Source organism: Telmatherina bonti (assembly GCF_933228915.1).
Source record: "Telmatherina bonti genome assembly, chromosome: 18".
In the NCBI taxonomy this organism is placed as follows: Eukaryota; Metazoa; Chordata; class Actinopteri; order Atheriniformes; family Telmatherinidae; genus Telmatherina; species Telmatherina bonti.
In genome coordinates this window covers 5,503,991-5,525,789 of record NC_136616.1, presented here as the reverse complement: position 1 = coordinate 5,525,789, position 21,799 = coordinate 5,503,991, and the positions used below count along the sequence as shown (strand labels likewise).

The 21,799-nt window shown below is 51.1% G+C and overlaps 1 protein-coding gene across 3 annotated transcripts in view; it reads right to left on the bottom strand.

Moving 5' to 3' along the window:
- The window catches only part of lrch4 (leucine-rich repeats and calponin homology (CH) domain containing 4), a 47,708-nt gene that overhangs the window by 14,327 nt on the left and 11,582 nt on the right, over window positions 1-21,799 (bottom strand). For all 3 annotated transcript variants that reach the window (XM_079257344.1, XM_079257345.1, XM_079257343.1), the window contains exons 2-9: window positions 9,537-9,681; window positions 7,797-7,926; window positions 7,617-7,722; window positions 2,870-3,116; window positions 1,421-1,505; window positions 1,237-1,345; window positions 1,061-1,167; window positions 921-982 (exon numbers count right to left, since the gene is read on the bottom strand). In XM_079257344.1, coding sequence (XP_079113470.1) covers window positions 921-982; window positions 1,061-1,167; window positions 1,237-1,345; window positions 1,421-1,505; window positions 2,870-3,116; window positions 7,617-7,722; window positions 7,797-7,926; window positions 9,537-9,681 — 991 coding nt within the window. The remainder of the gene's footprint in view (window positions 1-920; window positions 983-1,060; window positions 1,168-1,236; window positions 1,346-1,420; window positions 1,506-2,869; window positions 3,117-7,616; window positions 7,723-7,796; window positions 7,927-9,536; window positions 9,682-21,799) is intronic.

Genomic DNA, 21,799 nt, shown 5'->3' with positions numbered 1-21,799 from the left:
GTAGCGACAACGGACGTGGAGCGGCCTGGTGGGTCATTACCTGTTGACTTTCCCAGCGGAAATTAGCCTGCCAGGCAAGGAGGAGGGAAAAACCAGGAGACGGACCGGACTTCCAGCCAGACCAAGCAGAGCAGCAAAAACGTTTCCAACTTCAGTCACAGCTGATCGCTTAAACTGGACTTGATCAGCTTTCCAATCACTAGCAGAGTTATTGATCGACAGTGTTTTCACCGGTAACAGCAGGAAGCTGAGGGGGACGGGTTTCACCGCTGCACCGGTAACAGCAGGAAGCTGAGGGGGACGGGTTTCACCGCTGCGCCGGTAACAGCAGGAAGCTGAGGGGGACGGGTTTCACCGCTGCACCCAGCAGGAAGCTGAGGGGGACGGGTTTCACCGCTGCACCCAGCAGGAAGCTGAGGGGGACGGGTTTCACCGCTGCACCCAGCAGGAAGCTGAGGGGGACGGGTTTCACCGCTGCACCGGTAACAGCAGGAAGCTGAGGGGGACGGGTTTCACCGCTGCACCGGTAACAGCAGGAAGCTGAGGGGGACGGGTTTCACCGCTGCACCGGTAACAGCAGGAAGCTGAGGGGGACGGGTTTCACCGCTGCACCGGTAACAGCAGGAAGCTGAGGGGGACGGGTTTCACCGCTGCACCGGTAACAGCAGGAAGCTGAGGGGGACGGGTTTCACCGCTGCACCCAGCAGGAAGCTGAGGGGGACGGGTTTCACCGCTGCACCCAGCAGGAAGCTGAGGGGGACGGGTTTCACCGCTGCACCCAGCAGGAAGCTGAGGGGGACGGGTTTCACCGCTGCACCGGTAACAGCAGGAAGCTGTGTTTATGGGACGTGAAGCTGAGAACGTTCTGGAAGGAAGTAGCCGATCTCTGAAAGCTCTACCGGAGGTCAGGTGTGACTTACCTGCGCGCTGCTGAGTCCTGCGTCCGCGATGAAGATGATGGAGATGATGATGAAGACGTCTCCTGTAAATCGGGGACAGACATCATGACGTCTTTCCGCTGACGGACGAGTTGTGGCGACAGACAGCAGACTGACCGTACCGTATGCGGCAGCGGTACAGGAGGCGTCGGCGCATCCATCCTGACCTCCTCCTCCTCTTCCTCCGCCGCCACGCTGTCGAAGTCCATCTGCTCCGCCTCGCCGTTCACTGCAGAGGCAGAACCAGAGCTACAAGCGGAACTAAAGACGGGGAAGCCGAGAGGAGGGACTTTCTCACCATTGTTGGCCTCCAGAGACCCCTCCTCCTCCTCCTCCTCCTCCAGATTCCTCTGGTCCCTGCCGACCTCGGCCATACGGAGGGAGCGCTCCGAGAAGTCATCTGCTGACTGAGCAGAGGACACCACTGTCACCCTCATGCGTTCCCCTTCCCTCTGTTTTCCAGGTGAGTCCAGCAGGCTTACCTCGTTGCCCGACCACCTTTTGCTGCCGCTGTCCACGCTGTTGAAGCCGGAGTCCAGCCCCCCGAACAGCTCCTGGTCCGACAGGCTGCAGGGGAACGTCAACATCGCTGTGTTTACACTGTTAACAAACTGCAAGGCCAGTGACTCATGGTTTTCTCCTCCAGTCATCAATACTGCCTCTTATCTGCGCCTGACGTCCTGCAGTTCTGGTTCCAGAGAAATCCTTCTGCTGGCAGCTAAAAGGCTCCATTTGACTTCATAAATATTAGATAAATCCGCCTCAGTGTGCTGACTGTGTCTGTCTCTGGACTTATATCTGAGCTCACATACTGACTTCTAATGCAGCAGCTGACCCATCACTAACCAACCAGTCTGTCACCCATTAGACATGACCTGAAAACATTCGTTATTTCAGTTTTCCCAGCAGCGTACTGAAGGAACAGTTCGGTATTTAGAGGGAAAAAGCTTTTTTTGTCTGTTTTGGATCTGGAGTTTGTTGCCCCATTAGTTTCAGGAAGGATCTGCAGAGCTCGCTGTGTTAGCCCGAAACAGAACAAGATCCGTTAGAAGACACAGAAGACGGGACTTCGATCGCTTTGGTCACATCTGTCACAATTTCTTCATTCTGTTTATCGTCTCAGATGTTTCATATCATTAAAGGCGTAAACTTTACAGGTTCTGCAAAGAGTATAAACAGTAAAGGAAGCCCAGAGAACTGCTTCTAATATTTCTGTTAAGCTATGCTAACTGCTTCTAATACTTCTGTTAAGCTATGCTAACTGCTTCTAATACTTCTGTTAAGCTATGCTAACTGCTTCTAATACTTCTGTTAAGCTAAGCTAACTGCTTCTAATGCTTCTGTTAAGCTATGCTAACTGCTTCTAATACTTCTGTTAAGCTATGCTAACTGCTTCTAATGCTTCTGTTAAGCTAAGCTAACTGCTTCTAATGCTTCTGTTAAGCTATGCTAACTGCTTCTAATGCTTCTGTTAAGCTATGCTAACTGCTTCTAATACTTCTGTTAAGCTATGCTAACTGCTTCTAATACTTCTGTTAAGCTAAGCTAACTGCTTCTAATGCTTCTGTTAAGCTATGCTAACTGCTTCTAATGCTTCTGTTAAGCTATGCTAACTGCTTCTAATGCTTCTGTTAAGCTATGCTAACTGCTTCTAATACTTCTGTTAAGCTAAGCTAACTGCTTCCACCGTTTCTGCAGAATGAAGCTAACTGATTGTATTGCTTCCGTTTGCCTCTGTAAAGCTAAGCTAAGCTAACAGATTGTATTGCTTCTGTAAAGCTAAGCTAACTGATTGAACTGCTTCTGTGAAGCTAAGCTAACAGCTTCTCCTGCTCCTATGAAACAAAGTTCACACTCTGCATCTGATCTCATTTCATTCCTGTAAAGCTCCATCTCAGATGTTAACAGGAAGTCCAGCCATGTTTCCTCACCAGCTGCTGAATCCGCTGGGCCTCAGGTGTTTATCCAGCTCCTCTTGGCTCCGCTTGCAGGCCTCCATGTTCAGGTACTTGAAAATGTGATATTTGCCTTTGGAGCAAATCTGCGCAGGTGGCATTTGCAGGGGGTTGTTGTCCAGTGAGATGCTCTGTAGATGCCGCAGGTGACGGTAGCACAAAGGCACGTGAGAAATTCGGTTGCAGGACACATCGAGCCGGACGAGCGGGAGTTCAGATATTTCTGGATGAAGATCAGAGAAGAAAAGGAAAGGTCCAAAACTTTAACATCCAAAAATGCTTAAAATTCATGAATATTTACTGAAGTAGCTGCACATCGTAACAACACACAGATCTACACACTAGGCCTTCGCTTAATCTGATCCATCTGATCAACTTCCTGTTACTGCATATATCCAAGCAGCCAACCAGACGGCAGAATGTAGACACGGTGAAGACGACCTGAAGTTCCATCTGAGCATCAGAACTAAGACGAAAGGAGATTTCAGGTTGTTGGTATGATTATTTACTGGAATTTTCAGCCACAACCATCTTCACGTTGCTGGTCTGATGAGTCTCCAGTTCAGCTCCACATTCACATGGTAGGATCAGAATCTGCTGGAAACATCATGACAACATGGATCCATCCTGCCGTCAGGATCACCAGGCTGGAGCACCAACATGACCTGGTTTAACCTCCACAGCCTACCTGAGTCCTGCTGCTGACCATGTCCATCCCTTTCTGAGCACAGTGGAGCATCTTCTGATGGAAACTTCCAGCAGGATGATGCACCATGTCACAAAGCTCACATCATCTCCACCATGACGATGAGTTCACTGTCCTCCAACAGCCTCCACAGTCACCAGATCTACATCCAGCAGAGCAGCTTTGGGATGTGGTGGAACGGGAGATTCTCATCATGATGTGGTGGAACGGGAAATTCTCATGGTGATGAGGTGGAACGGGAGATTCTCATGGTGATGAGGTGGAACGGGAAATTCTCATGGTGATGAGGTGGAACGGGAGATTCTCATTGTGATGAGGTGGAACGGGAGATTCTCATGGTGATGTGGTGGAGCGGGAGATTCTCATTGTGATGAGGTGGAACGGGAGATTCTCATCATGATGAGGTGGAACGGGAGATTCTCATCATGATGAGGTGGAACGGGAGATTCTCATCATGATGGGGTGGAACGGGAGATTCTCATGGTGATGTGGTGGAGCGGGAGATTCTCATTGTGATGAGGTGGAACGGGAGATTCTCATCGTGATGAGGTGGAACGGGAGATTCTCATCATGATGAGGTGGAACGGGAGATTCTCATCATGATGGGGTGGAACGGGAGATTCTCATGGTGATGAGGTGGAACGGGAGATTCTCATGGTGATGTGGTGGAGCGGGAGATTCTCATCATGATGAGGTGGAGCGGGAGATTCTCATGGTGATGTGGTGGAGCGGGAGATTCTCATGGTGATGTGGTGGAGCGGGAGATTCTCATCATGATGAGGTGGAGCGGGAGATTCTCATCATGATGAGGTGGAACGGGAGATTCTCATGGTGATGAGGTGGAGCGGGAGATTCTCATGGTGATGAGGTGGAGCGGGAGATTCTCATGGTGATGAGGTGGAACGGGAGATTCTCATGGTGATGAGGTGGAACGGGAGATTCTCATGGTGATGAGGTGGAACGGGAGATTCTCATGGTGATGAGGTGGAACGGGAGATTCTCATGGTGATGAGGTGGAACGGGAGATTCTCATGGTGATGAGGTGGAACGGGAGATTCTCATGGTGATGAGGTGGAACGGGAGATTCTCATGGTGATGAGGTGGAACGGGAGATTCTCATGGTGATGTGGTGGAGCGGGAGATTCTCATCATGGTGAGGTGGAACGGGAGATTATCATGGTGATGAGGTGGAACGGGAGATTCTCATGGTGATGAGGTGGAACGGGAGATTCTCATGGTGATGAGGTGGAACGGGAGATTCTCATGGTGATGAGGTGGAACGGGAGATTCTCATGGTGATGAGGTGGAACGGGAGATTCTCATGGTGATGAGGTGGAACGGGAGTTTCTCATGGTGATGAGGTGGAGCGGGAGATTCTCATGGTGATGAGGTTGAACGGGAGATTCTCATGGTGATGAGGTGGAACGGGAGATTCTCATGGTGATGAGGTGGAACGGGAGGTTCTCATGGTGATGAGGTGGAACGGGAGGTTCTCATGGTGATGAGGTGGAACGGGAGATTCTCATGGTGATGAGGTGGAACGGGAGGTTCTCATGGTGATGAGGTGGAACGGGAGATTCTCATGGTGATGAGGTGGAACGGGAGGTTCTCATGGTGATGAGGTGGAACGGGAGATTCTCATGGTGATGAGGTGGAGCGGGAGATTCTCATGGTGATGAGGTGGAACGGGAGATTCTCATGGTGATGAGGTGGAACGGGAGATTCTCATGGTGATGAGGTGGAACAGGAGATTCTCATGGTGATGAGGTGGAGCGGGAGATTCTCATCATGATGAGGTGGAGCGGGAGATTCTCATGGTGATGTGGTGGAGCGGGAGATTCTCATGGTGATGAGGTGGAGCGGGAGATTCTCATCGTGATGAGGTGGAACGGGAGATTCTCATCATGATGAGGTGGAATGGGAGATTCTCATGGTGAAGAGGTGGAACGGGAGATTCTCATCATGATGAGGTGGAACGGGAGATTCTCATGGTGATGAGGTGGAACGGGAGATTCTCATGGTGATGAGGTGGAACGGGAGATTCTCATGGTGATGAGGTGGAACGGGAGATTCTCATGGTGATGTGGTGGAGCGGGAGATTCTCATCATGATGAGGTGGAACGGGAGATTCTCATCATGATGAGGTGGAACGGGAGATTCTCATGGTGATGTGGTGGAGCGGGAGATTCTCATGGTGATGAGATGGAACGGGAGATTCTCATGGTGATGAGGTGGAACGGGAGATTCTCATCATGATGAGGTGGAACGGGAGATTCTCATCATGATGAGGTGGAGCGGGAGATTCTCATGGTGATGTGGTGGAGCGGGAGATTCTCATGGTGATGAGGTGGAACGGGAGATTCTCATGGTGATGAGGTGGAACGGGAGATTCTCATGGTGATGAGGTGGAACGGGAGATTCTCATGGTGATGAGGTGGAACGGGAGATTCTCATGGTGATGTGGTGGAGCGGGAGATTCTCATCATGATGAGGTGGAACGGGAGATTCTCATCATGATGAGGTGGAACGCGAGATTCTCATCATGATGAGGTGGAGCGGGAGATTCTCATCATGATGAGGTGGAGCGGGAGATTCTCATGGTGATGTGGTGGAGCGGGAGATTCTCATGGTGAAGAGGTGGAACGGGAGATTCTCATGGTGATGAGGTGGAACGGGAGATTCTCATGGTGATGAGGTGGAACGGGAGATTCTCATGGTGATGAGGTGGAACGGGAGATTCTCATGGTGATGAGGTGGAACGGGAGATTCTCATGGTGATGAGGTGGAACGGGAGATTCTCATGGTGATGAGGTGGAACGGGAGATTCTCATGGTGATGAGGTGGAACGGGAGATTCTCATGGTGATGAGGTGGAACGGGAGATTCTCATGGTGATGAGGTGGAACGGGAGATTCTCATGGTGATGAGGTGGAACGGGAGATTCTCATGGTGATGAGGTGGAACGGGAGATTCTCATGGTGATGAGGTGGAACGGGAGATTCTCATGGTGATGAGGTGGAACGGGAGATTCTCATGGTGATGAGGTGGAACGGGAGATTCTCATGGTGATGTGGTGGAACGGGAGATTCTCATGGTGATGTGGTGGAACGGGAGATTCTCATAGTGATGAGGTCGAACGGGAGATTCTCATGGTGATGTGGTGGAACGGGAGATTCTCATGGTGATGAGGTCGAATGGGAGATTCTCATGGTGATGTGGTGGAACGGGAGATTCTCATGGTGATGAGGTGGAACGGGAGATTCTCATGGTGATGTGGTGGAACGGGAGATTCTCATGGTGATGAGGTGGAACGGGAGATTCTCATGGTGATGAGGTGGAACGGGGGAGATTCTCATGGTGATGTGGTGGAACGGGAGATTCTCATGGTGATGAGGTGGAACGGGAGATTCTCATGGTGATGTGGTGGAACGGGAGATTCTCATGGTGATGAGGTGGAACGGGAGATTCTCATGGTGATGTGGTGGAACGGGAGATTCTCATGGTGATGAGGTGGAACGGGAGATTCTCATGGTGATGTGGTGGAACGGGAGATTCTCATGGTGATGTGGTGGAACAGGATATTCTCATGGTGATGAGGTGGAACGGGAGATTCTCATGGTGATGTGGTGGAACGGGAGATTCTCATGGTGATGAGGTGGAACGGGAGATTCTCATGGTGATGAGGTGGAACGGGAGATTCTCATGGTGCAGCAGTTGTGTGATGCTTCATATTAATATTGTGCAGAATCTCTGCAGAGGAAAGTTTCCACCTTGTTTACTCGGTACCAGAATGTGGGCCTGATGAAGAGGACGGCCCAGTTCTGCGTTGACGTTTCCATTTCCTCCTAATGAAACATTAACTGCTGAAAGACCCATTAAAGCTGCTGTTCCCTAAACGTATAACTGATCAATAAGCACATTAATGATCAGCATCCGAATGACTATGAAACTTCCTGACGAGCAACATGAGTGGGGTCTGGCAGCAGGATGTGAGGTTGATGGTGAAGCGTGGCCGTACCTTCAGGCAAGGTGGTGAGCCGGTTCCTCCTCAGGTTGAGGTCCCTGAGTCCCTCCAGCTGACCGAGCTCTGACGGCAGCAGCTGCAGCTCGTTGCAGCTTGCATCCTGACAGGAAAACAAGACGCCGATTAAGACACTGCACTGTGAGAACCAGTCAGGAAAAGATCTGGGAGCCGTACCAGCTGTCGCAGATGGATGAGGGAGTATATGGAGGACGGCAGTGAAGACAGCTTGTTGTTGCTGATGATGAGAACTCGCAGGAGGGGAAGCTGGAACACCGACGGGGGTAAACTGGACAGGAGATTACGGCTGTGAAGACACACCAGAACCCTGTTAAACATCTTCTCACATGATCTTGCTCTGAACCAACTCCTGCTGCCCGCCGGAGGGGTTTCCTGTCTCCTAGCAACAGTTAGCATGGAGGAGTGAAGGTTTGGAAAGGACTGGGATGGCCTCCTCTTCATCGCCAGAGTAAACAGAGCTGTTCAGACCCACAGTTTGTTTCTAAAACCTGACAACATAAAGCCAGCCTGGAAACATGAAGTTAAACCATTTTAGAGGGAGGAATTCCCAGTTAAAGCTCGTTTTTCAGAAGTTTTCCAGACGACTTTAACAGAACGTTATAACAGCTGATGAGGCCTGAACATCAGGACACAGCCGCCATCTGGAGGAAAACCTTTTCATTCCACGTCTGACCAGGAAGAAAACGACATATTTTACTTGTCTGTTGTGAGTTGATGTGAATAAAAGTGGTTGAGTTAAATCAGCTGTCATAACGTCTCATATCGATCAATCATTTAACGACAGTAAAACTTTCCACTATCCTCGCTTTGCTAGTTTTTCTTTTAACTTAAAACTTTCTGTCAAAGCTCTTAATCCCAGTCAGCATGAAGACGGGATGTTTCCATGGAAACGCCACGTCTCCATGGAAACATCACGGAAGCGTCACGTCTCCATGGAAACACCACGTCTTCAGATTAATTGAATTAAATGTTTTTCCAATTTATCTATAAGAAAAAACCTCAAGTACGATGTCTGGAACCGCTTCTTAATAAAAACAGAGAGCAGCTGTTTGAATGTGTATTCGTATTTATTTTGATCTCCACTAGCTATTGCAATACAGCTATTCTTCTTGGCGTCAACACAACATGTGGAAGGTTGGAGCGGAGGTGTCGAAGGGCAGCAGGATGTGTGTGAATAATCTTCAACGGTCCAACAGCGTTGCTAACAGACCGGGGCTCAGACGTTAGCACGGCGAACGCTGCGCTGTGAAATAACAACATTCTCAACGAGCTGCAGCGAGTGGGCGGAACAACCCAAACTGGAGATTTCCTTCACCTACATGCAAGTCGCTTTGTCACGCAGCATTCCAGCATTTCACTTTGCAGAATGATCCCTGTCAGACAGACTGCGGGCTAGCTTTTCCACGCTTCAGGTTTCACCTGGTCTGCTGGAAGTTCACCTGGAAGGTGTCTGCAGCACTATTTCCTCTTCCCTTCCTGGCTGAAGGGAAACGCGGCTCCTCCACACACACTTCAAGTTGCCGTCTTGCTTTTCCAGATTAAAATATATCCAAATGAAAGACAAGCTAACCATGCAAAGCAGCTCCTTCCCCGTCAGACACGCGTTACTAACACTGCACTTCACCTAGAAACTGAATAAAACCTAAATACATAAAAACTGGAGTTCTAATGGAAATGACCTGATTCTGCATCAGGCTTAAACCAGCAGAATAAACACGAAGATCCCTCCGTGGATCGATGATCGATCTGTGAACCGTATCGATGTCGGAGGCCGAACGTCCTCTCACGCTGCAGAACGAGACTTTATCTGAGCCCAGCTGGTCTGATGTGGATCATACGACGGATCACTTCAGCAGGACTTTAACTGGACTGGTCTGTGACGGTAGACCCGCGTACCTGAGGTTGAGGTAGGTGAGGGCCTGCAGGTTGCCCAGGCTGGAGGACAGCGAGCGCATCCCATTGTGGTATAAGCTCAGAGTCTCCAGCGAGATGAACTGACAGAGCTCCTCAGGAAGTTCACACAGACGGTTCTTGGACAGATCTGAAAGAGAAAGCAGCAGACGTCAGACTGACCCTGCAGCCATGTTTTCTCCTGCTTTCATGTCCCAGCAGCAGTGAGGCTGGAAAGCAAAGCAGAAGGTTAGCCAAGCGGCCATGCAGAACCCTGACAGGATATTTGGCTTTAATGTCCCGAGTTTTTATAGTTCAACTCCTCCAGCAGCTCCAGGGATGTTTCACATGTCCTTGTACCATTTAATAACCTCCATACAAACCAGTAAAGCCAGCAGCAGCTCCCATGCTGCCGGGACAAAGCCCCAGCGAGGCCAGACCTCGGCCATTTCACCAAACTGGGTGAGTGTTTCCAAAAATAGCTTCTGCTGGCAGCGTCCTGCTTTCTGCCTCCAGAGCTGCTGTATGTAGGCTGCCGTCATCCGCCTCGGACCAGGTGTAAATACTGCACAGCTCCAACACGACAGCATCCTGAAGCAGCATCGGCTACCGCACAACAGAGCTGTACCCATGGTAGCATCGGAACCACTCGCAGATCTCGCCAAAAGCAAGGGGAACAGCAAGGATGCCATCAGTCACCATGGAAACGGCTAGAGTGCGATGTGCTATCAGACAGTCTGCGTGCAAAACCGCTGTTTTGTATGGCCGTTAATAAAAAAAGCTGGTTCCCCTCCTGGGGATCGGTGGTGTGGCCGAGAGGAGGAACTTTTTTTCCCGCCACACAGAATGAAAGTTACGCAACCTCGAATGGCAACTGTCTTGAATCGCAGGTGGCGATGCAGCTGTACGGGTGTCTGTCATGCTAACATTTAGTGTTACGTTTGGAATATGTCGTCATTTCTTGTTAGAATATTCCGCCAACAAAACAGCGACATGCGTCATATGCAGGACTAACGTTCCCTTAGAAAGCAAATGGGCGCATCACGTGAAACAGAACGAGGAGTTGAAGGAAAAGCAGAACAAACCAAAGCAACGGCTGACAAATGTTTTACAAATGTGAGAATTCTGCCAAATAAAGCCAGAAATCCAACAGAGTAATCTGCTGAATTCATCGCTGAAAACGTTCTATGTCAATTAATTTCATGAACTTTTCAATAGAAACTTTTTCAATCCAGCGTCTACATAAACACGTAGCTAATTGGACAGTTCCATCCAGCGTCTACGTAAACACGTAGCTAATTGGACAGTTCCATCCAGCGTCTACGTAAACACGTAGCTGATTGGACTGTCCATCCAGCGTCTACGTAAACACGTAGCTGATTGGACTGTCCATCCAGCGTCTACATAAACACGTAGCTGATTGGACTGTCCATCCAGCGTCTACGTAAACACGTAGCTGATTGGACTGTCCATCCAGCGTCTACGTAAACACGTAGCTAATTGGACAGTTCCATCCAGCGTCTACGTAAACACGTAGCTAATTGGACAGTTCCATCCAGCGTCTACGTAAACACGTAGCTAATTGGACAGTTCCATCCAGCGTCTACGTAAACACGTAGCTGATTGGACTGTCCATCCAGCGTCTACATAAACCCGTAGCTGATTGGACTGTCCATCCAGCGTCTACGTAAACACGCAGCTGATTGGACTGTCCATCCAGCGTCTACATAAACACGTAGCTGATTGGACCGTCCATCTAGCGTCTACGTAAACACGTAGCTGATTGGACTGTCCATCCAGCGTCTACGTAAACACGTAGCTAACTGGACAGTTCCATCCAGCGTCTACGTAAACACGTAGCTGATTGGACAGTTCCATCCAGCGTCTACGTAAACACGTAGCTGATTGGACTGTCCATCCAGCGTCTACGTAAACACGCAGCTGATTGGACTGTCCATCCAGCGTCTACATAAACACGTAGCTGATTGGACAGTTCCATCCAGCGTCTACGTAAACACGTAGCTGATTGGACCGTCCATCCAGCGTTTACGTAAACACGTAGCTGATTGGACAGTTCCATCCAGCGTCTATGTAAACACACAGCTGATTGGACAGTTCTATCCAGCGTCTACGTAAACACGCAGCTGATTGGACTGTCCATCTAGCGTCTACATAAACACGTAGCTGATTGGACTGTCCATCCAGCGTCTACATAAACACGTAGCTGATTGGACCGTCCATCTAGCGTCTACGTAAACACGTAGCTGATTGGACCGTCCATCCAGCGTTTACGTAAACACGTAGCTGATTGGACAGTTCCATCCAGCGTCTACGTAAACACACAGCTGATTGGACAGTTCTATCCAGCGTCTACGTAAACACGCAGCTGATTGGACTGTCCATCTAGCGTCTACATAAACACGCAGCTGATTGGACTGTCCATCTAGCGTCTACGTAAACACGTAGCTGATTGGACTGTCCATCCAGCGTCTACGTAAACACACAGCTGATTGGACAGTTCTATCCAGCGTCTACGTAAACACGCAGCTGATTGGACTGTCCATCTAGCGTCTACATAAACACGCAGCTGATTGGACTGTCCATCTAGCGTCTACGTAAACACGTAGCTGATTGGACTGTCCATCCAGCGTCTACGTAAACACGTAGCTGATTGGACTGTCCATCCAGCGTCTACATAAACACGTAGCTGATTGGACTGTCCATCCAGCGTCTACATAAACACGTAGCTGATTGGACTGTCCATCCAGCGTTTACTTAAACACGTAGCTGATTGGACTGTCCATCCAGCGTTTACTTAAACACGTAGCTGATTGGACTGTCCATCCAGCGTTTACGTAAACACACAGCTGATTGGACTGTCCATCTAGCATCTACGTAAACACGTAGCTGATTGGACTGTCCATCTAGCGTCTACATAAACACGTAGCTGATTGGACAGTTCCATCCAGCATCTACGTAAACACGTAGCTGATTGGACTGTCCATCCAGCATCTACGTAAACACGTAGCTGATTGGACTGTCCATCCAGCATCTACGTAAACACGTAGCTGATTGGACAGTTCCATCCAGCATCTACGTAAACACGTAGCTGATTGGACAGTTCCATCCAGCATCTACGTAAACACGTAGCTGATTGGACTGTCCATCCAGCATCTACGTAAACACGTAGCTGATTGGACAGTTCCATCCAGCATCTACGTAAACACGTAGCTGATTGGACAGTTCCATCCAGCATCTACGTAAACACGTAGCTGATTGGACTGTCCATCCAGCATCTACGTAAACATGCAGCTGATTGGACCATTTTATCCAGACTCAGCTTCAGATCAACGTCCAGGTCCAGGTGTAGACTTGGGGGGGGGGGGGGGGGGGTCATGCAGCAGACAGTAAAGGCGCAGAAACCTTCAGGGCTGCAGGATGAGACAGACGTCCGACCGTAGTAGACAGTCCAGCGGCTGTTTATTGATCTGCCGCGAGGGGGGGGGTGGGGTGGTCCACTCTTTGTTCGGACCGCTGTGGGGATTTCCATCAGAATTTGAAGAAAAAAATCATTAACTAAAATGGACTGAATAAGAAAACACTATAATGTCAGGGGGGTTACCCACACACACACTCAATAAAAACAAATAAATTGGAATCTGTTTTTTTCTTCGATACATCAGAATGAATGGGATGCATGGAAATATAAAGGACATGAACTGAACCCTATCCACTTATTATAAAACACATTAAAATTTATAAATAAATTAGATTAAACTTGTTTATTTTAGCCTTTATTTCTGTCTTAATCCCTGATTTTCAGACACCTTTCAGGATTATCTGTAGATTTTTTACTTTAGAAATAATTTAATTTTCCCCGAGGGAAGATAAAAATTCATTCCTTCATGGAAGCTGTTAGATGTTATTTACATGTTCCAGCGTTTTATCTGCAGAACATAGGAGAAATCCTTCCTGACTTTAATTCACACTCATGAAGAGCAAAAATGATTTCAAACAAAACAAATGAACAAAGAAACGCCACAACATGTCCGCCAGAGTCCTCTGGTCTTCGCCCACATAGCAGCGGGTTTCCTTTGTGTCAGAAGCAGCTGATTCCACGTCTTCACTGCCCCATAGCTGGAGGGAGGCTGGACAATGGGAGGGGGTGGAAACCGTCTGTCACAGTCCAGCTGGAGGAAAACCTCCATCAGGACCAGAACCAGGAGGGAAAACCTCCATCAGGACCAGAACCAGAAGGGAAAACCTCCATCAGGACCAGAACCAGAGAGGAAAACCTCCATCAGAACCAGAACCAGGAGGGAAACCCTCTATCAGGACCAGAACCAGGAGGGAAAACCTCCATCAGGACCAGAACCAGGAGGGAAAACCTCTATCAGGACCAGAACCAGGAGGGAAAACCTCCGTCAGGACCAGAACCAGGAGGGAAAACCTCCGTCAGGACCAGAACCAGAGAGGAAAACCTCCATCAGAACCAGAACCAGGAGGGAAACCCTCTATCAGGACCAGAACCAGGAGGGAAAACCTCCGTCAGGACCAGAACCAGGAGGGAAAACCTCTATCAGGACCAGAACCAGGAGGGAAAACCTCCATCAGGACCAGAACCAGAAGGGAAAACCTCCATCAGGACCAGAACCAGAGAGGAAAACCTCCATCAGAACCAGAACCAGGAGGGAAACCCTCTATCAGGACCAGAACCAGGAGGGAAAACCTCCATCAGGACCAGAACCAGGAGGGAAAACCTCCATCAGGACCAGAACCAGGAGGGAAAACCTCTATCAGGACCAGAACCAGGAGGGAAAACCTCCGTCAGGACCAGAACCAGGAGGCAAAACCTCCGTCAGGACCAGAACCAGGAGGCAAAACCTCCGTCAGGACCAGAACCAGGAGGGAAAACCTCCATCAGGACCAGAACCAGAAGGGAAAACCTCCATCAGGACCAGAACCAGAGAGGAAAACCTCCATCAGAACCAGAACCAGGAGGGAAACCCTCTATCAGGACCAGAACCAGGAGGGAAAACCTCCATCAGGACAAGAACCAGGAGGGAAAACCTCCGTCAGGACCAGAACCAGGAGGCAAAACCTCCGTCAGGACCAGAACCAGGAGGCAAAACCTCCGTCAGGACCAGAACCAGGAGGCAAAACCTCCATCAGGACCAGAACCAGGAGGCAAAACCTCCATCAGGACCAGAACCAGGAGGGAAAACCTCCATCAGGACCAGAACCAGAGAGGAAAACCTCTATCAGGACCAGAACCAGGAGGCAAAACCTCTATCAGGACCAGAACCAGGAGGCAAAACCTCCATCGGAACCAGAACCAGGAGGCAAAACCTCCATCAGGACCAGAACCAGGAGGGAAAACCTCCATCAGGACAAGAACCAGGAGGGAAAACCTCCATCAGGACCAGAACCAGGAGGGAAAACCTCCATCAGGACCAGAACCAGGAGGGAAAACCTCCATCAGGACAAGAACCAGGAGGGAAAACCTCCATCAGGACCAGAACAAGGAAGTTCTGCTCGTGTTCAGACTGAGAATCTGACAACATCCAGACAGAGTACAGGAACTAAAACCCGGTACAGGAGTAACGAGAGCAAATATGCACAGCTGAGACGTTTTGTTGCCCCGGTAACGGCTGGAGTCTTGGGAACAGCTTGGACGCTGGTGTTCAACCTGTCAGCTCAACAGAGCAACGTGGAGACGAGGACCGACGCAGCGCCATGACGACGACACGTCCCTTTTAAAAAGCTTAAGTTGGGACGGGACGGGACGGGGGGCGGTACCGACACCAAATGGATGTCCAGGATTTTATTTGACGTTAGGCGCGCCTGCTAGTTTCCATTAAATGGGATGAAAAGGAGATCAAACTGCAACAACACCAACAGGAACTAAAAGCAAGAAACGGCTCTAAATAAGAAAAACAAGTTTATTAAGTTAAATGTTATTTTACATCTGGCTGGCAGCTGCTTTCAGGTCCAATTAGTCCAGATGTTATACCAACAGCTGGCGACCGCTGGAACACCTCGCTTTGTTCCCAGTCTGGAAGGAATCCGTGTCTGAATATGCACCCTGTTCCCTGCATACTCCTCACGCCACTTCCTACCAACATCCCAAAGTCCAGAGAGGAAGCAGTGCTCTCAGAATTACCCACAATGCATCTAGACATCGAGCATCACTATACGGGTCAAGATACCCAGAATGCATTGCAGCAGGAGCTCAGAGTGCCGAACATCAAAGCAGGTTAAGAAAAACGATAAATCATTTTGTCTTTATTTGTTGAATAAATATGCAACTAAAAATAAAACATAAGAAAATAAATGTGTAGCTACCGCTACGATAGCAGATGTTATCGTGAGCAGATGTTATAGCTAGCTACCGCTATGAAAGCTGATGTTATAGCTAGCTACCGCAATGAAAGCAGATGTTATCGTTAGCAGATGTTTTAGCTAGCTACCGCTATGAAAGCTGATGTTATAGCTAGCTACCGCTATGAAAGCAGATGTTATCGTTAGCAGATGTTTTAGCTAGCTACCGCTATGAAAGCTGATGTTATAGCTAGCTACCGCAATGAAAGCAGATGTTATCGTTAGCAGATGTTTTAGCTAGCTACCGCTATGCTAGCAGATGTTATAGCTAGCTACCGCTATGCTAGCAGATGTTATTGTTAGGGCTAGCTATCGCTATGCTAGTTCTAACTGTGGACATGTTTACAAGTCAGTCATTCTTTCTACGGGAATTCTTCTTTTAATCTTTTAAAAGGCAGAAATTTGCGATCGGTTGAGAATTGTTTCTCCACAAACATGTTGGCTGCACCAAAGTGTAACGTTTTAAAACCTTTTCCTCCTCATGCAACAGCTGCACTAATATACATTTATAGATTTACTTTGGTAGAGTTTCTAGTATCTGTTTTACAAATTATGATAAAAAAAAAAATAAAAAAAAAAATCGTTAGAGTACTCAATTCTAAAAGTACTCGATAGTTGTATTTTAATCACAAAATCAATGGAAAGCGTGAAGTGGACCACGGTCTGGATCCGGCGGTCCGGGATCAAGCGGTCCGGATCCAGCAGATCAGACGGCTGCAGTGTGAACGTGCGCTAAAAGTGTTAAAGATGACAGCAACCTGTATGTGAGCAGTATAATGTAATTATCTGCTCAGCATCACAGAATAAAAAACCCACAAAAAGCCTGTAAACAGAGTTTTGGAGTTCCGGAGTAAGAAGATCAGAGTTGATGTGATGTTACGTAACGGCCAACAGCCCGTCTGGACACGGTGTTGCAGAGGAGCAGCCTTTATCTGGAAGAATGAGACTAAACTAGCTGAATGTGTGCCACAGGATTTCACAGGATCAGCAGACGAAGAGTTTCCCATCGGAGCAGTCTAACTACAGGCTCTACGGTTACGTCACCTCTGGCCCGGTGACCTCCACGGCACAGCATACAGCGTCAGGAACAACCTCCGGAGCAGGATCCCCAGATTCCGGTTTGTGATGCAATCAGCCGAGTCCTTTCTCCTCAGTCTGGTGAGGTTTTACATGACCGTGCACGTACAAGCAGTTTCACTCACTTTGTTTACTTCTCAGGAGGAACGGCAGCAAACGTCTGCAGCTCACATGTTCCTGCGTCGATATGAGCCAATCAGCAGGAAGCATCGCCGTCTGACACCAAACCAGCTCCAGGAAGGTCCGCACGACGGTTTCACCACGAAACGGGATCCGGAACGGTGTTGACACGGATCCCTGTGGAGTCTCTGAAGAAACTCTAAAAACTGGCTGGACGGCATGGAAACCAGTCATCCCACCGGCCTGTTCCCAGTGAGACCAGTCATCCCACCGACCTGTTCCCAGTGAAACCAGTCATCCCACCGACCTGTTCCCAGTGAAACCAGTCATCCCACCGACCTGTTCCCAGTGAGACCAGTCATCCCACCGGCCTGTTCCCAGTGAGACCAGTCATCCCACCGGCCTGTTCCCAGTGAGACCAGTCATCCCACCGGCCTGTTCCCAGTGAGACCAGTCATCCCACCGGCCTGTTCCCAGTGAGACCAGTCATCCCACCGGCCTGTTCCCAGTGAGACCAGTCATCCCACCGACCTGTTCCCAGTGAAACCAGTCATCCCACCGACCTGTTCCCAGTGAAACCAGTCATCCCACCGACCTGTTCCCAGTGAAACCAGTCATCCCACCGACCTGTTCCCAGTGAGACCAGTCATCCCACCGACCTGTTCCCAGTGAAACCAGTCATCCCACCGGCCTGTTCCCAGTGAGACCAGTCATCCCACCGGCCTGTTCCCAGTGAGACCAGTCATCCCACCGACCTGTTCCCAGTGAGACCAGTCATCCCACCGACCTGTTCCCAGTGAAACCAGTCATCCCACCGACCTGTTCCCAGTGAGACCAGTCATCCCACCGGCCTGTTCCCAGTGAGACCAGTCATCCCACCGGCCTGTTCCCAGTGAGACCAGTCATCCCACCGACCTGTTCCCAGTGAGACCAGTCATCCCACCGACCTGTTCCCAGTGAAACCAGTCATCCCACCGACCTGTTCCCAGTGAGACCAGTCATCCCACCGACCTGTTCCCAGTGAGACCAGTCATCCCACCGACCTGTTCCCAGTGAGACCAGTCATCCCACCGGCCTGTTCCCAGTGAGACCAGTCATCCCACCGGCCTGTTCCCAGTGAGACCAGTCATCCCACCGACCTGTTCCCAGTGAGACCAGTCATCCCACCGACCTGTTCCCAGTGAAACCAGTCATCCCACCGACCTGTTCCCAGTGAGACCAGTCATCCCACCGACCTGTTCCCAGTGAGACCAGTCATCCCACCGACCTGTTCCCAGTGAAACCAGTCATCCCACCGACCTGTTCCCAGTGAAACCAGTCATCCCACCGACCTGTTCCCAGTGAGACCAGTCATCTCACCGACCTGTTCCCAGTGAGACCAGTCATCCCACCGACCTGTTCCCAGTGAAACCAGTCATCCCACCGACCTGTTCCCAGTGAAACCAGTCATCCCACCGACCTGTTCCCAGTGAGACCAGTCATCCCACCGACCTGTTCCCAGTGAGACCAGTCATCCCACCGACCTGTTCCCAGTGAGACCAGTCATCCCACCGACCTGTTCCCAGTGAGACCGGTCATCCCACCGACCTGTTCCCAGTGAGACCAGTCATCCCACCGACCTGTTCCCAGTGAGACCAGTCATCCCACCGACCTGTTCCCAGTGAAACCAGTCATCCCACCGACCTGTTCCCAGTGAGACCAGTCATCCCACCGACCTGTTCCCAGTGAGACCAGTCATCCCACCGACCTGTTCCCAGTGAAACCAGTCATCCCACCGACCTGTTCCCAGTGAAACCAGTCATCCCACCGACCTGTTCCCAGTGAGACCAGTCATCCCACCGACCTGTTCCCAGTGAGACCAGTCATCCCACCGACCTGTTCCCAGTGAGACCGGTCATCCCACCGACCTGTTCCCAGTGAAACCGGTCATCCCACCGACCTGTTCCCAGTGAAACCGGTCATCCCACCGACCTGTTCCCAGTGAGACCGGTCATCCCACCGACCTGTTCCCAGTGAAACCGGTCATCCCACCGACCTGTTCCCAGTGAAACCAGTCATCCCACCGACCTGTTCCCAGTGAAACCAGTCATCCCACCGACCTGTTCCCAGTGAAACCAGTCATCCCACCGACCTGTTCCCAGTGAGACCAGTCATCCCACCGACCTGTTCCCAGTGAGACCAGTCATCCCACCGACCTGTTCCCAGTGAGACCAGTCATCCCACCGACCTGTTCCCAGTGAGACCAGTCATCCCACCGACCTGTTCCCAGTGAGACCAGTCATCCCACCGACCTGTTCCCAGTGAGACCAGTCATCCCACCGACCTGTTCCCAGTGAGACCAGTCATCCCACCGACCTGTTCCCAGTGAGACCAGTCATCCCACCGACCTGTTCCCAGTGAAACCAGTCATCCCACCGACCTGTTCCCAGTGAAACCAGTCATCCCACCGACCTGTTCCCAGTGAAACCAGTCATCCCACCAACCTGTTCCCAGTGAGACCAGTCATCCCACCGACCTGTTCCCAGTGAAACCAGTCATCCCACCGACCTGTTCCCAGTTAAACCAGTAAAACCTCCATGTTGCTGCATGCGTTTGTAAACAGGTGATATTGTTTTTGTTTATATTTTAGATGTAAAATGTTTAACTGTTCGTTTCCATGGCAACAGCTGTGAAGCCAGAGAGCTGGCCCCTCCCACCTGTCTGGTTTCATGTCAGCAGTTGCCTCGGCAACGCAGCTCGCCGTCTGCTGGCAGACAGGATGTGGTGACGGCGCTTCCTGTTACAGTTACCGACGGCGAGCAGCGTGTTCGTGTGAAACTGCTGCAGGAGGAGGCGACGAAGAGGAGGACCAGGAGGAGGCGACGAAGAGGAGAAGTAGGAGGAGGCGACGAAGAGGAGGACCAGGAGGAGGCGACGAAGAGGAGTAGTAGGAGGAGGCGACGAAGAGGAGGACCAGGAGGAGGCGACGAAGAGGAGAAGTAGGAGGAGGCGACGAAGAGGAGGACCAGGAGGAGGCGAAGAAGAGGAGAAGTAGGAGGATGCGACGAAGAGGAGAAGTAGGAGGAGGCGACGAAGAGGAGAAGTAGGAGGAGGCGACGAAGAGGAGGACCAGGAGGAGGCGACGAAGAGGAGGACCAGGAGGAGGCGACGAAGAGGAGGACCAAGAGGAGGCGACGAAGAGGAGAAGTAGGAGGAGGCGACGAAGAGGAGGACCAGGAGGAGGCGACGAAGAGGAGAAGTAGGAGGAGGCGACGAAGAGGAGGACCAGGAGGAGGCGACGAAGAGGAGGACCAGGAGGAGGCGACGAAGAGGAGAAGTAGGAGGAGGCGACGAAGAGGAGAAGTAGGAGGAGGCGACGAAGAGGAGAAGTAGGAGGAGGCGACGAAGAGGAGGACCAGGAGGAGGCGACGAAGAGGAGGACCAAGAGGAGGCGACGAAGAGGAGAAGTAGGAGGAGGCGACGAAGAGGAGAAGTAGGAGGAGGCGACGAAGAGGAGGACCAGGAGGAGGCGACGAAGAGGAGGACCAGGAGGAGGCGACGAAGAGGAGAAGTAGGACGAGGCGACGAAGAGGAGAAGTAGGAGGAGGCGACAAAGAGGAGGACCAGGAGGAGGCGACGAAGAGGAGAAGTAGGAGGAGGCGACAAAGAGGAGGACCAGGAGGAGGCGACGAAGAGGAGGACCAGGAGGAGGCGACGAAGAGGAGAAGTAGGAGGAGGCGACGAAGAGGAGGACCAAGAGGAGGCGACGAAGAGGAGAAGTAGGAGGAGGCGACGAAGAGGAGGACCAGGAGGAGGCGACGAAGAGGAGGACCAGGAGGAGGCGACGAAGAGGAGAAGTAGGAGGAGGCGACGAAGAGGAGGACCAGGAGGAGGCGACGAAGAGGAGAAGTAGGAGGAGGCGACGAAGAGGAGAAGTAGGAGGAGGCGACGAAGAGGAGGACCAGGAGGAGGCGACGAAGAGGAGAAGTAGGAGGAGGCGACGAAGAGGAGAAGTAGGAGGAGGCGACAAAGAGGAGAAGTAGGAGGAGGCGACGAAGAGGAGGACCAGGAGGAGGCGACGAAGAGGAGAAGTAGGAGGAGGCGACGAAGAGGAGAAGTAGGAGGAGGCGACGAAGAGGAGGACCAGGAGGAGGCGACGAAGAGGAGAAGTAGGAGGAGGCGACGAAGAGGAGAAGTAGGAGGAGGCGACGAAGAGGAGAAGTAGGAGGAGGCGACGAAGAGGAGGACCAGGAGGAGGCGACGAAGAGGAGGACCAGGAGGAGGCGACGAAGAGGAGGACCAGGAGGAGGCGACGAAGAGGAGAAGTAGGAGGAGGCGACGAAGAGGAGAAGTAGGAGGAGGAGGCGACGAAGAGGAGGACCAGGAGGAGGCGACGAAGAGGAGAAGTAGGAGGAGGCGACGAAGAGGAGGACCAGGAGGAGGCGACGAAGAGGAGGACCAGGAGGAGGCGACGAAGAGGAGAAGTAGGAGGAGGCGACGAAGAGGAGAAGTAGGAGGAGGAGGCGACGAAGAGGAGGACCAGGAGGAGGCGACGAAGAGGAGAAGTAGGAGGAGGCGACGAAGAGGAGAAGTAGGAGGAGGCGACGAAGAGGAGAAGTAGGAGGCGGCGACGAAGAGGAGAAGTAGGAGGAGGCGACGAAGAGGAGGACCAGGAGGAGGCGACGAAGAGGAGAAGTAGGAGGAGGCGACGA